Genomic DNA, 15,797 nt, shown 5'->3' with positions numbered 1-15,797 from the left:
GTTGGGATTAGATTTGAATAGACAGAATCAGCATCACTAATAAATGAGGTAAAAGAGAACCCCAAGTAGACTAAGTAATTTTCCCAGGACTATACAGCAGATAGCAGAGGCAGGACTAAATCCTAGGTCTTCTGATTCCTTACACAGTCACTGCCAGCAGCAACAGTCCACACGTCTGGAAAAGGCTTTATTAAAAATCACACAGTGAAAACAGGGGGAACCCTATTCCTGGCTCAAAGATAATCCCTTAATGCAAAACCCAGAAAAAGTGTGTTAGTTCTATCTGGGGAGATGGGTGAGCATCTTTCTTAATAAACAAAAGCACGAATTAAAGACCAAGGCTGATAGCAAGACCACAGAAGGGCCCATTAATGTCCAGAAGGACTCATGGGTGGGTGGTGACTCTTCGGGAGTTTTATCTGCACTGCAGATAAACCCTGTTTTTGTTCCTTAACGGTAGGTCTTGTGCAGCAGAGATCCTAACTCACCGAGGCAGAAGCTTTGGTATAACAAATGACCAAGTGACCATAAAGCACCAGGGGCAGCTCTGGGAGATAGGAACATGGGGGATCTCATGGCCTTTGGGTGGAGCCAGGGAGCCAAATGAATTCTAAAGCAGGATTCGGTGCCACGGCTTGAGCAACCAATAAAGCGGAAAGACTTTAAGGACTCAGTAAAGTCCAAGAATACCAGATGCTCCTGTAAGATAGAATTGAACTCTGTAAAGTGGAAAGAACTTTATTAGTTCTTCCTCATATGGAACGAAGAAAACTCCCACCCACAGGTCTAGATTCTGCCCTCTGGGGTAATAAAGAGTTAGTTGCTCTTTGCAACCTCATTCCCACGGCAGTGCTTCAGTTACTAGAAGACAGCTCTCATGTGTCTTCTCCTAACTTCTCCCCATAGTTAACCTTGGTTTCCTCAACTTTCCTTCAAATTACACGGACCACATGGTTTGGTTACCTCCTCTGGGCCCCTCCAGTTTGTTCAAGAACATTGTAGAACGTTGCATTTAGAATAGAATAATAGAATGCATTGGCTGGGCGTGGTGGCTCATGACTGTAATCCCAGCATTTTGGGAGGCTGAGGTGGGTGGATCACTGTGGTTAGGAGTTTGAGACCAGCCTGGCCAACATGGTGAAACCCTGTGTCTACTAAAAATACAAAAATTAGCCAGGCATGGTGGTGTGCCTGCAATCCCAGCTACTCAGGAGGCTGAGGCATGAGAGTCACTTGAACCTGGGAGGTGGAGGTTGCAGAGAACCGAGATCATGCCGCTGCACTCCAGCCTGGATGACAGAGTGAGACTCTGTCTCAAAAAAAAAAAAAAAAAAAAAAAAAGAAAGAAAGAATCGAATGCATTAGTCACACACAGCTCATGACGTGTATGGTCTGAATACCTTTGAATACTATTGCTTCTTTTGATCTGTACATTGTACTTTCATTAACCAAGCCTGTGATAATACTCACTATCTTCGCAGCTATCACACAGTTGTACTTAGTCAAATAAATACTCCAGAGCTTTTATGAGCTCTGAATCTTTTCTTCTTCTAAGCGGAAGAACTGATAAGGAATAGGACTAAGAGTCTCGAAGGTGAAAATGCAACTTAGTGCTCCCAAGCATGGCTGAGATATTCTCAACCTAGTATTGTTACATTGCTACCACATGTGGGAAGGGGAGAAAGAGAAAGTGGTGGAAAGGACCAAGAATCAAATTTTGGTAGGAAGATTCTAAGAAACCAAACCACTGCTTCCTCTTTCCTTTCTGTGACGTGAGCTTGGTTTTACATGTTAAGCCAAAGATAGCTCTAATTCTGGGCTTACTGTAGGTCCTCAAGAGTAGTTATTGCTGGAAGAAGTTATATCCTTCATTATGGCACACTCACCACAGAAAGGACATTCATTCAACAGACATTTATTGAGAGCCTATAATAAAGCCAATCAACACCAATGCCATCCCACATCCCCTCTTCTCTAGAAAATTTGCTGTGATGGGACTTTTCTATGTCTTTGCTTACATGTTTAACACCATCGATCACACAAATTAGTGGTCTGGAGACTGTCAGCAGTGCAAAGCTTAGCAGTAGTAGTGGGCAAAAAGGTAATCCAAAATATAAAAATAGACTCTGGAAACAAGTGTTCATGAAAAACCCACTAAGTGTAAAAGACTTTTTTATACTAATAGAGCAAAAATTAATAATATCCTAAATGACTTACCATCTAGCTAGGGAGGTAAAACGCAAATGAAATCATTATGATATTTTAACAAATTACACCACAGAGCTGCTTAAGAGCTGTCCCAGGCAGTATGTGGCTTTAGTAATTACCATGGGATTATAATGGAAATTTGGCCTGGGCTGCTCAGAGAAGCCCTTGTAGAGAGGAGATTTGAGTAGGACCCTGAATGACCACTATGCTCTAGATAAGCAAACATAAGAGGGAGAACATTCCAGAGAAATGGGGCCATATGAACAAAAACTTGGAGGGAAGAAAGCCAAGTGTGAGTTCGAGGATAGCAAAGAAAACAATTTGTTTGGAACAGAGTTCAACAACCAAATAAATAACTAGACGCTGGAAAGGTAGGTTGGAGAACAGGCTACAAAAATATCAGAATATTAGGTAAGTGTGGACTTTATGTATAGGCCAGTGATTCCCAAACTTTGATTATATATCTCTGTCACTGAAAATAATTTTGCTCGTGTACCCCTAAACATGTAACTTGTTTATAAATTCTATATTTATGCTACTGTACTATCATTATATACATAAGAAAACACACACAAAACCATTTTAAAATGATATAAAGAGGCTCTAATATTTTCTTCCCATACCCCAGTAAGTTGTCTTATGTACCTGAGGGCACCCCCCCATTGGAGACCACTGCTTATGTAGCCAAGAGGGAGGCAATAAGCAGTGTTTACAGAAGACCAATTGGGGGTGAAGGCAGACTTAGCAGAGAAAAGGCAGGCAATGGCTACTGCAATACTCCAGGAATGAATTCAGGGCCCATGCTCAGATGGTAAAAGAAAAAATGCAAAAAAGAAAGAAAAAGGATGACTTTAAGAAAAAAATTAAATACAGCATTTGTAGAATGAAGAGGGTGTATAGGTTGGTGTGGAGAGGGAGAGCAAGTGAGAAGCAGTCAGAGAGGGGTCTTTGAAAGTCAATGTAGTGCCCAGAAGAGTACTTAACTCCTGCTGGTAGGAAAAGGAAAGATGGCAGGAAAATAGACGATTTTCAGGAGTTTGACACTAGGTACTGAAAAGAGCAGGTTTTTGTTGTTTTTTTTTAATTAGAAAGGAAAATTTAGCAGGAAAAGAATAAACTCATATGTATTAAACCTCATTTATATAGTATATGCTGGGATATCTGAAAAGGGAGTTACTATAGTCAAAATTATTAGGTAGCTTTCCATAGAGAGCATCCATCATTTTCCTCTAGCTCCTGGGCCAAGTGATTAATAAGACTGCCCAACAGAAGTCTGGCAGAAGCACAGACATTTATCCTAATGAGAATTGCAGGAAAAGCTAAATGGGTGATATGGATGAGAGTCAAAGAAAGGAAAATGCTTCCAATTGTCATCCTGTGGTGATACACTTAAATGTAAAAACGAGAGTGGAGGAACAGCTCCATCCTAATGAGCTATCCAAAAAGGGGCCCTTTCACCAGCATTATGCCAAAACCCCAAACCTGCTCAGACTCATCACCTATCCCTCCAACGGGCTGATGGGTCCATGAGACAGTCACAGGCTAGACAGGCTGCCAGTGGCTTATGTTCAGTTTTTCCCCCCATTGTAGGGCTAGGCACTGACTCTCTTAATTTATTGTGGTGAGGTATCCACACACTTTTGCCCATTCCCCTTTATAATCAGCAGTCTACTTTTGAAAGACTTTGCACGCTGGAAGGCTACCCAAGTCCCCATAAAATTTCCTAGTGCTGTCAAATATCCAATCAGTGTGTTCTGGGTCTCAGCATCACAGTGTACTAGCTTCTGGGCTAACCAAATATATATCAATCACTGACTGAATGCCACTTGCCTGTGGGTCGCTGGATCAGGCTTGCAATGAGGTGAGTTTGTCTTGGATAGTTTTCAACTTTCATCAACACTGCAGCCCCCAAATGATGTATTAATTCCCTATACCCATTCCCAAACAAAGTCAAAAAGGACTCTGGGGTACAGCTTTTTAGAAACCATCATTAGCTGCAATCACATAGGAAGAATGAGGACAGGTGCAAAGGAGAAAACGGCAGACAGATGCAAGGCTGGAGCAGTGTGAAGGTGAGACACACACAGAACTGCCTCCAGGAACCCCACTTACCAGCTTGTTTTTGACCAACTTTTCTATTGCATTGACAAGGTCTGCAGCAGTAGGTACTTCAGTGGAAGCCTGCCGGGCTGCTAGCAAAGAGGAGGACTGCAAGACATCAGGCAGCAGAGGAAAAGCAGATTAGCAAAGAATAAGGAACAGTGATCAGGAAATAAAACAGAAAGTCCAAAGCTCCAGCCAGGGAAGGGAAGCAAAGTTCTGTGTTTAGACGGAAGAGGTGACAGAGGGAGAAGAGTGTGGGTGTAATACAGGCCTGCCCAACCCCTTATCAGGAATTCTAGCCAGCAGCAAATGGATGGGACTAGGCTATCCTTGGGCAAGCCTAGGAAGGAGGGGAGAGGAGAAATCACTGACTTCCTGGGAGGCCTACAGACTAGGGTTGTACCTACTGACAGCAACAGCTTGGAGGGCGGGGGCTACTGCTCTGTGGGCAAACAAGACTTTGGCCACTACACAGCTGCCTGTTGCTGTTTCGGGGTGTGAAGGATTCAACAAACCCAGCCTTGAGTGTGTCCAAAAAAGGGAAACAGTCCTTGCTTTACTATAGCCTTAGATATAGATCTTTATTATGTGTCCAGCAAAAATGCTAGGGGCAGGACCCTTAGAGACCAGCAAGCTAGATACTCCCTTCCTATATTCTCTCTCTCTGTCTTCCTCTCCCCCTCTGCCCCTGACACACATACACCCTTACCCCTCCACAAAGCATAGCTGGCTCTGGTAAGGCCCCTGAACTGGAACACTAGGAAGTAATAAAAGGCTTTAGCAGGAGTCCTGAAGCAGCCAGGAACTACCCTGTTCATAGTAAAGAGAGACGACTCCAGGACCTCCCTGTGTCCCTTTTCCCCTGCACCAGCAGTGAGGAGTTGTCCGTGTGGTTGTTTGTGTGGTCAATGGTTTGGGGCTTCCTGCTCACTGAACGATGGTGGTTTTTTGTTTGGCTTTTTCTTCCTTCTTCTACCTGAGAAGAAACTGGGGGAGAAATGGTTAACCCTGCACGGTTTGTGTGTGCTTTTACTTCCAGCTTATCAGAGCAGAGGGCAGTGGTGTTCCCAAGGCCAGGACATAGGCTCCTTCAAGTTTGCCCCTTGGGTTAGAGAGAAAGTTTCAAAAATGAAGCTTCTCATCTAATCTAAGTTACTTTATTAAGTCTTTGCTTCTGAGATGGGAGGAAAATAATTATAATTAAGGAAGATATAACAATATTCTTTTTCCTCTCTTGGGGACTGCAGGAAAAAGCTTATGTCTATGTGGAAAATCAAGTTATCCTCTTTTTAATCTAGTAATCCTACTCCTGGGAATTTATTCCAAGGACAGAAGTCAAAAGAACAAATGCTGTATATACACAGTGATCTGTATGCAGTAGTATTAGCCATAGTAGCAAACAATGGAAACACCCTGTTAGGATATCCCCAACAGGCTGATCAAACACATTATGGAACAGCAAATAAGCAAAGTTTTCTCCAGCTATTAAAATTACAGCTAGGAAGAAAAAAATTCATGCAATTTTAGGAAATGGTAGTAAATAAAACATTGGACACAACATATGCATATTATAATTGTAAAAGTAAAACATACACACATATGAAAAAGATTAGAAGGAAACATGGAGAAGACAATTGCACAATATTACAACGGTGAACTTTTAAAAATTCCTTTGACAGTGTTGTAAAAATTGTTTTAATAAATCCAACTCCATTTGCTAGATGCTCTGAAGTTCATCCCACTCCCAAACATTTATAAAAAACATACAGAAATCAAACAAGCAGGAATAAGGAGAGTTCATGTATCTGAAAGGAGACTGTTGCCATCTGCCCCATTTCTGGATAAGGAAAAGGCTACACAAATAAAGGTAAGTCAGAATTCTAGGTTAAAAATTATCCAGAAACAATGTAACATCCATTTCTGTAAACAAGCTGTGTTTGAGGGAATTAGAGAGAGAGGGTGGTGACCTTATGCAAGTGGGGCCCTTGCACAGAAGGCTGTGTGAGACATGGGCACCCTACTCCCTAGGCCATGATCGCTGTTTATAAAATACATTACAAGTAGGCAGGTCTCATTTCCATCTCAAGGTGAAGCACCAGCACTTCTGTCTCAGGAACCCAGGATGGTATAACACCAGCCTTCCTACTATGTCTCTTCCCAACAATCCAGAGTCAAAGAGCTGGCCCTGAAGACAGGGCCACCAACATCACCTAGGAGGGGCCACGACTAGGTGAGTCACATCATGGGGGCAGCTGCCACATCTCAGAGTCCCTAGACTTTGTCCTTCAGGCCTAGCACAGAGGAAGACTTCAGTTAATGTCTGTGGGTTAACAATTCAAATGCAAAGCAGAGAGAATTAAAATAAGAACTGAGATGTCACCAGAAAGGACACACCCGCAGGAGGCTGTCCCACTACAGGGCAGAGCACTAGAGAGCACAGGAGAGCCTGGAGGGACAGGTAGACAAGCTGCCACATCCACTACCACCACTGCAACAAAACAGCACTTGAAAAAGCAAATGGAAAGTGCCATACAGTCAAAACCCAAACCTGCCGCTTCCACGTCCAGAGTCTAAGAGAATCAGCAACACTTAAGGCAAAAAAAAAAAGGTGATGTGAAAGCAGGGCTGCAAGGAGACTGAGTGACAAGTGAGGGAGAACATAAAGCTGCCCCAAGCCTCGGGTCAGTACCTGGAAGCACATCTAACCTACGCTTCTGCTCCAGAACAACTGGGATGATCACCGGGTGACTGGAGACACAGGGGGCATCGATATTTCAAATACCAGTGAGCCTATGCATGCCAGCGGGCCGGGGAATCTTGCAAAGCAAAGTCAGGCAATTTCGCATATTAGGTTTGCCCACCTTTGACAATAACTTCCCCTTAGCAGCATCTCCATTCCTCATACCGTCATTGCAAAATTTGACCAACACTGGGCTTGACTGGTAGCTACCATTAGTTAGAGTTTAGAGTTGACTATAGGGAAAACAACTAACATGCAGGTTGTACAGTCAGGTACGACAAAATGGTTGTGGACTGGAACTACCTGGAATTGCTCCTTTTAGGATGTGCTGCTTCCAAAGACAGAGCCATTACCCTTTATCAACAGGACAAGACACCAGGCAGATTCCCACTTTGAGAATTCTGCACACACCCCCTCCACTGCCTAGAATGAAGTTGGACCTCCAGGGTTGGGGAAGGGACACCTACCAAATAGAGACACAATTGATATCAACATGGATTCATGTGGACAACGAGATAACATGGGAGAAAGAGTATGACTACCCCCATTACACACGAAAAACAAAATCACGCACGGCACGTTGCTCTTTTAAGTGAGCAAGTAAAGAAGTTCTACCATTTCATCCTGTGTAGGGTCGTTGTCAAAAATCTTCATAGGTGGTGGGAGGGGTGTGTGTGACTCTTCATCCGGCTCATCTTCACCCCAACCTTTCTTGCTCTTCTAGAACAAAAGAGCAGCATTAGTTACTGTGTCACAAACATGCCAGTGGTTCTGGACTTGACATTAACAAAAATAATACATAGGAGGAGAGTTCCTCTCTCAACTCACTCTTAACTGTTCAGCCGCAATTTCCTCTTTTGATACATGGATACACCTGCTTATTTCAAATGAGAGTGAGCACCAGTGGGGAACACACACACACACCCCCAAAAAGAAGCAAAACCAGAAACTATCTATCTTATCGATTAGCAAGAAAAGAAAAAGCTGGAAGTAGTCAGAGAGAGCCTAACTTTTACATTTTTGTAGGGCTATGAAACCATAGCCCAAATGCCGCCAGGCTTAGCTGCCATTTCCAGAGGGAGAAATGGCAGGTAGCATAAAATCACAACAAGAGGGGGTCCAGTTACACATCACAAAGAATTTCTTAGCCACATCAGTGATTAGAGCAGGATTGTGTGCCAAATAAAACAGGTATCTCATTTCCCCAACCAAAACATATCCACTGTCTTTTGGTTACAGAATCTCAGCTTCATCCAGCCTAACTTTGGCTACAGTCTCTCAAACCTTCCAGTATGGGCGTTCATTAGTTTTCATGAAGGCCCATTTAATCACTGACTGACTCCTAGATTAAACTTTTTCTTTGAGCGGAAACCCTGCCTATTGTAATCTTCATCTGTTCATCATAGTTATCTGGAGTAACTCTGGATGATCTATTCCTTTTGATGTGTGGCACTGCTCAAGAGACTTGAAAACAGCTACAATCTCCCAGCACAGTCCTGTTTTCAAAATGAAACAATCTTCATTCTTTTATTCTAAATCTAAACAGGTCTAGCTGGTTTTAATGTAGTCCTTAGTAGAGGTAGGGAACTAATGACCAAATGACTCCCCTCAGGCCCAGGTCCTATCTCCAAATCTGGCAAATGGTTTCTGTCTGCTGGACGTCTTAGGGGCTAGTCAGTTTCTGAATCAGCCACAAATCAAACTGGCCAATGTCTTAAGAATAAAAAGAATCCAAATCACTTAGGCTCAAGGTAACACACTAATGGAGATTTGAGATGGCCTAGTTGACAAAACCTGAGGAAGGAGACATGTCAGAAGGCCCTCCTGATGGACAACTCCAGGGCCCCCTGTAAGTACCTCATCAGCGCTGTCTCCCTGAGGGGTTGTTTCATCCCCAGGCTTGGGAGATCCCAGGTCAAAGCTCTTCCGACCATCGCGAACTTTCTTCTGCTTTTTGATGTTTCCATCTGCCTTCCCGCTGTTGAGCCGACGCACAGGACTCGTCAGCCACTTCTTAAGAGTGTTGGTGGAGCGCTTGGGACCCGGGGAACTGTGGATGGAGTTCAGGGAGGGCTGGGCCTGCAGGTTGGCCACGGACTCGGACTTGCCTCCATTCTCACTTGAGGAATGAGAGTATGCATCTGAGGAAAACGGACAGACACAGCCATGTCAGAGGTGGTGAAGGCAGGCCGCAAACCTGGGAGTGAGACAGCTCCATCCTCAGGAAGCTAGGACACAAAGCAGAATGTCCAGGCCAGCTGTAGACCCCACTCCAGAGAACCCTCTCAACAACAGTAAGAAAGGCAAATGCTCACTCAATTTTTAATGTATGAAGCACCATTCCCGGTACTATGGATACAGGTGTGGGCAGAAGACAGAGACTCCTGCCTTCGCGGAGTTTACATTCTGGTGGGAAACACATATAATAGACTATAAAAATAAAATAAGCAAAATGAAAAGTATGACAGGTGGTGAGAAGTGCTACATCAAAACACAAAGTACGGGAAGGGATTAGCGAGTGCTGGGGTTGGAAGAGGGGGTGCAGATTGAACAGGTGGTCAGGGCCAGTCTCATGACATGACATGTGAGCCAAGGCCTAGTGGTGGTGACGCCATCTGGCGAAGGGCCTTCTGGGCAGAAGAGCAAACACAAAGGTCCCAAGGCAAGGCCTGGGGTGGCCTTGGTGGAGTAAGCCGGGGGGATCAGTAAGAAAGGAAGTCAGAAAAGCTGCTGGGAGCTGGGTCAACAAGCACGTGGTAAGCCAGTGCTATGCCTCTGGCTTTTACCTGGAGTGAAAACCCACTGGAAGATTCTGAGCCAGAGTGATTCAATCTGGCTTATATTTTTAAAGGTCATTCTGGTTTCTATATTAAGGGCAAGTGGAAATAGGGAAACTGGTTGGGAGGCCGCTGCACTATTCCAGGTGAGGGATGTTGGTGGTTTAGAAGTAGGGTGGTCCTAGTGGTTGTTAGAAGTGATCAGATTCTGGAGATGTTTTGCTGGAAGGGTCAATATGAATTGCTGGCAGACTATGTGTGTATGGGATATGAAAAAAGAGTCAAGGGTATCTCAGGTTTTGGGTCTGAGGTTAGGATGGGGTTCCTGAGATGTGGAAGAAGATAGGAAGAATAGGACTCAGGGAGGAAATATAGGAGTTTAGGTTTAGACATCTTTGAGATGCCCATTAGATACCTGAGTGGAGAAATTGAATAGCAGCTTGCCTTCAAGTCTGGAGCTCAGGGGAGAAAGTGCTGGTGAGCTGGAGATAACTGCAGAGTTGTTAGAGGAGAGATGGGGTTGGAAGCCATGAAGCTGGGTGAGATCAGCCAGAGGCGTGGGTATGGATAAAGACAAAGTCCAAAGACTAAGCCAGAAGCAGGAAGACGAGAGGACAAGAAAGTAGCCAGTGAGGTAGGAGTAAAACCAGGAGGGTGGGGTGTTCTGGAGGCTGCATGTGGAAAATGTCTTACAAAGGGAGAAATCGGCGTGTCAAATGCTGCCTGATAGGTCAGGAGAGTTGACCCAAGAATTAAGTCTTAAAACTGAGCAACATGGAGATCATTGGTGACTTTGAAAAAAGCAGCTGTAGTGGAATGGAGGGGGCCATGGCCTAATTAGAGAGGATGCAAGAGCATGGGTGTGAGAAACAAGACAGAGTATAGAGAATTCTTGTACTGTTTTAAAGGCACAGTGATTGGAGAACAAGAGTTTGTTTTGTTTTGTTTTGTTTTTTAAATCTCAGCATATTGTTTGTAAGCTGCATGCCATATATTGACTATTTTCAATCGTATAATATGCTTGCAATAGCCTAAACATTTTATGTGGACTATCATTTCATTCTCCGTATAACTCTATGAGGTAGGTTCTGTCATTATCCTCATTTTACAGAAGAAGAAACTGCAGACTTAAAGAGTTAACTTGCTTAAGGACATACAGCTCATAGGGGCAAGGTGAAATCTGAACTGCAGACAGCCAGACTTGAGCACTAAACCACACTACTGGAGCCGGGTATGGTGCCTCATGCCTGCAATCCCAGCTACCCAGGAGGCTGAGGCAGGAGAATCACTTGAACCCAGGAGGCGGAGGTTGCAGTGAGCCAAGATCGCACCACTGCACTCCAGCCTGGGTGACAGAGGGAGACTCCATCTCAAAACAAACAAACAAACAAACAAACACTACTGGGCCTTTCATGTCTACACCCGCCCAGTTCTCTAGGCTCCCTCTGAATATGGGGTTAGGGATGAGGTTTGAGGAAGAGCAAGTCCAGGGAAAGCCACGCTGCCATGGAAGAATAGAGAGGCTAGAACAGGCATGTGGCAGATGTGGGCATGCAGGAAAACCACATTGAGCAAACTTTATTTAATTTTCCCTAAATCCTTGATTTCTGAATACTCATTAAACTCGGAGGAGATCAGCATTAGCATCTACCTACCTTGGCTTTAGAGAATAGTTTTGAGTTATTCAAAAGAAAGCCCTTTAAGTCCACTTCAGATGTCTTCCTAGTTCTCAGTGCTTGTTTCTACCAGTACTGAGAAAGCTGGGCATTCGAAAGTTGCACAGGAGCGTCAGCATGCAAATCAAGATCCTCAGTGAAAATTCCTAAGTAATAATTATGTCATGGAGCACTGATTAGGTCATGTATTATAAAGATATATAAGACAGATTTTTATTTTCACAGACCTCTTACCTAGCTATACATAGATATCCATACACAATAGAGAGAAGCAGAGAGAGAGAGACAGAGAGAGAGAGAGAAAAAATGAAAAAGCAAGATTAAGCATGCAAAATAAAGATAAATTCACAAGGCTGTATGTGATTAATTGCCAGAGGGCTGGTATGGACTTTAGCTGACAAGTAAGCAGAGTTCAGAGGAGGGTGAGATCAGTGTAGGCGGGATTGATCTGAAAAGATTTAATGGAAGAGCTGTATCTGAATAGAAGGGTGAAGGAATTCCAAAAGGGAGAAACAGCAGGAACAAAAGCACAGAGGCAGGAAAAATGAAAAATAAGTTAACAGCCAGTAATAGATCCTTTGGATGAAATAAAGATTAGTGGAGAAAGAGAACCTGGATAGAAAAATTTGTGAGGACATTCAATAATAAACCAGAGGAGTATAAACTTTATTATGAGACTACTGGGAAATGACATGATAGAAAGAGTTTTTGTTGTTGTTGTTGTTATTGCTTTGTTTTTAATGAATCTTGGCAACTATATACAGCACAGCCCTGGGAAGGAGGAATTAGAGCCCAGAAAACCACACTAGGGCTGTGCACAGGGAATATAAAGAAATGAACGTGAGACACTTCAAAGCAAGAAGTGATACCATTAGCATCTGAACAAATCAAAGGTGAGTTGTCTCTGTGTATGCTGATGCTTCTCATCATCACCATGATCTTGGGAGAATACCTGACCAGCTCTACCTCACTCGCACATAGGCCCCCTGACAGTGCCGGTTTGCATACTGAGATTTAAATCAAACACAGGACTAGGTATTTAAACAAATTATTACAGTGGCTTTTCATACCTACTCGAAGACTGAGTCACCTTTTCCTATAATGACTTTGCCCTAGACCTAGACTAGAGGTCTAATCTACCTGGGAGGCCCTCTGGCCTACATGTAGCCAATAGAGAAGAAATAAAATCCTGAAATAGGGTGAAAGGATATGGCTGGGCATGGTGGCTCATGCATGTAATCCCAGCATTTTGGGAGGCAGAAGTGGCCAGATCACTTGAGGCCAGGAGTTTAGGACCAGCCTGGCCATCATGGCAAGACTCCGTCTCTACAAAAAAAAAAAAAAAAAAAAAAAAAATTAGCCAGGTGTGGTGGCACATGACTAAAATCCCAGCTACTTGGGAGGCTGAGGCATGAGAACAGTTTGAGCCTAGGAGGCAGAGGTTGCAGTAAGCTGAGATCACACCACTGCACTTTAGCCTGGTCAATAGAGCAAGAGAAAGAAGAAAAGAAATGAGAAGAAAAGAAATGAAAAGAAAAGAAAAGAAAGAAAAGGAAAGAAAGGAAGGAAGGAAAGGAAGGAAAGGAAGGAAGGGAAGGAAGGGAAGGAAGGGAAGGGAGGGAAGGGAGGGAAGGGAAGGAAGGGAAGGAGGGGAAAGGAGGAGGAAGGGAGGGAGGGAAGGAAGGAGGGAGTGAAGGAGGGAGGGAGGGAAGGAAGGAAGGAAGGAGGGAAGGAGGGAAGGAAAGAAGAAGGGAGGGAGGGAAGGAGGGAGGGAGGGAAGGAAGGAGGGAGGGAGGGAGGGAATGAAGGAGGGAGGGAGGGAAGGAAGGAAGGGAGGGAAGGAAGGGAGGGAGGGAGGGAGGGAGGGAGGATGGAAGGAAAAGTGAATGGATGCTTTTGCCAATAGACAGCTGTCTCCGGTGGCTACAACTGGCTGGTCTCATGGGCACAAATCTCAGGCTTTCTGAGCCTTGACCCTACTGGAACTTTCTTGGATATTGCTAGAGTTTTGTGCATAACTTGGAAAACAGCAGCAGAATATTTGTATTTGGAAGCATAAAAATTGAGCTTCTAAAATTCTCTGGTATGAAGGATAACTCACAGGGTTGCTATACTCAGGGAATATTAGGAGCTCGACTAACTTGGTTGGCATCTCTTTAAGGAAAAAGCTGTAATCTTATCTCAGAAAATTCCTTGCTGGCTGTGGTCTTGGGTGTGTTGACATTGTTTCTGAAGTGTTTGGTATGGGTCAAACTACTGTTCTCAGAAGGCTGGGTGATAAACATCTTCAGAACACTGGTAATAGAAGCAGGGCCTCTCTGCTATCTTTCTGCTGATAAGTTTGCAGAAGCTTTTCATTCACTAGACCCGTGTGATGCCATGTGGTTCTACTGAATCCAAGCCTTCAAGACTTATTATCAGCACATGTCGTGTCAGCAGAACTAGAAGTCCGGCCACATTAACTGTGCCTTGCGTTACCAGGCGAGACAGATGACTGCCTAAGATTTCTGTTCCATGGTACATCATGGCCTGGTTTTGAGATTCACAAATGCACATTTTGAATGACCATTCCTCTTCCCCTGTTGTCATTTACATCTGCTTCTTTGCTTTCTGTGAAAATTAATGGCAAGAGTATAAAGTACAAATTAAAAACCAAAAGTAATCTCTATTTTGTTGTTTCAAGTTTTTTTCATGCAAGCAACTGGAGCCATGCAACCATGGCCCAAGTTATGGGAATCTCAGAGCTGGAAGCAATGTAATTCATCACCTAGTGGGTGTCCTGACTTGGGATAAGACCATTTCCAAGACACTTTAAATGTCTGGTTATAAAGGAATGTGGCATCATTTAGACTAGAAACATCTACTTAGTTAATCGCTTCTTCAGAGGGATTGGCATGTTATGCTCATCCCATCTTTTTTGGAAAATGGCTGCCATTAGCTGCTAGAGAACTTATTTTACTATCTTTCTAGATAAAACAGTTAAGTGACAGATTTGGAATAACTACAACAATAATATCGTTCTCTCGTCAAATCATCCCAAGTCCAGGCAAGTGTTATTTATTAGGATTCCCACCTTAGGAAACAGAAAATGAGACTGTTTTAGGAAACTGAGGCTCATAGTGACTGGCAAAGGCAAGACTTAAACCCAGATCTGACTCCACCACACATGTATTTAATCTTATCTCTACATCCAAGTTCATTCCATGTGTTCCTTTCATCTTTACCATTATTATAGAAGGGAGCATCAAGTTGCTTAAAGGTTTATATGTGGAAAACCACTTGTCACAAATCAGTAACAGAACTAGTACCAGCATCTAGGCATCCCTAGGCCTATTCTAGGGCTCTGAACCAATGCTTCCTCTTTAGCAAAGAGGCTTTAGAAACTGCCCAAAGACCAATGACTGGCATTAAGTAAATGGGAAGACAAATGGATCCCTGGACACTGCAAATAATAAAGAGCCCCTAATGTTCTGGTATGTACAGTTGGCTTTCTAGAATTAAAAAAAATTTTCTGAAGCGAATTTTATCATGAAATAGTTTTAAAATACAGAAAAATATAGAAAAAAATTGACATCTATGTACTCATCACCTAGATATAGTGTAAATATTTTTCCATATTTACTCCAAGTTTTTTAAAAATAAAAGATTACAGATATAGTTGAAGCCTTTTATGTTGCCCAGTTGCAATCCCACTCTCTAATTGCCCTCATCAGAGTTAAATTCTCTTCTGAAGCTAGTGTGCATCTTTCTTATCCATGTTGTTAAACATTTACTTTTATGTGAATATAGTATTATTTTGTGTTTTATATTTTATATAATTATCATAATGTAGGTATTACTTTGCAACTTCATTTATTCAAAATTATTTGAGATTTATTCATGTTCATACATGTAGATCTAGTTCATTCATGTTAATTTTTTTTTTTTTTTTGAGACAGAGTCTTACTCTGTTGCCTAAGCTGGTGTGCAATGGCGCGATCTCAGCTCACTGCAACCTCTGCCTCCCAAGTTCAAATGATTCTCCTGCCTCAACCTCTGGTGTAGCTGGGATTACAGGCATGCACCACCACACCCTGCTAATTTTTGTATTTTTAGTAGAGATGGTGTTTCACCACATTGGCCAGGCTGGTCTCAAACTCCTGACCTCAGGTGATCTGGCCACCTCAGCCTCCCAAAGTGCTGGGATTATAGGTGTGAGCCACCGTGCCCAGCCTCATGTTAATTGTTGAATAATATTCTTTCATAGGCTACATCATAATTTTGTAATATATTTTCCTAACGATGAACATTTGG

The 15,797-nt window shown here is 43.2% G+C and overlaps 1 protein-coding gene across 26 annotated transcripts in view; it reads right to left on the bottom strand.

The window, feature by feature from the left end:
• The window catches only part of KALRN (kalirin RhoGEF kinase), a 692,638-nt gene that overhangs the window by 86,793 nt on the left and 590,048 nt on the right, over positions 1–15,797 (bottom strand). For 12 of the 26 annotated variants that reach the window (XM_034957211.2, XM_034957212.2, XM_034957216.2 and 9 more), the window contains 3 exons: positions 8,909–9,192; positions 7,667–7,771; positions 4,321–4,416 (listed from right to left, as the gene is read on the bottom strand). In XM_034957211.2, the coding sequence (XP_034813102.1) occupies positions 4,321–4,416; positions 7,667–7,771; positions 8,909–9,192 (485 nt within the window). The remainder of the gene's footprint in view (positions 1–4,320; positions 4,417–7,666; positions 7,772–8,908; positions 9,193–15,797) is intronic. The other 14 variants (XM_034957213.2, XM_055110361.1, XM_057301875.1 and 11 more) reach the window with 3 other exon arrangements.

This window comes from Pan paniscus, chromosome 2 (genome assembly GCF_029289425.2).
Source record: "Pan paniscus chromosome 2, NHGRI_mPanPan1-v2.0_pri, whole genome shotgun sequence".
NCBI classification, from domain to species: Eukaryota; Metazoa; Chordata; class Mammalia; order Primates; family Hominidae; genus Pan; species Pan paniscus.
This window is presented reverse-complemented; position numbering and strand designations above follow the sequence as displayed.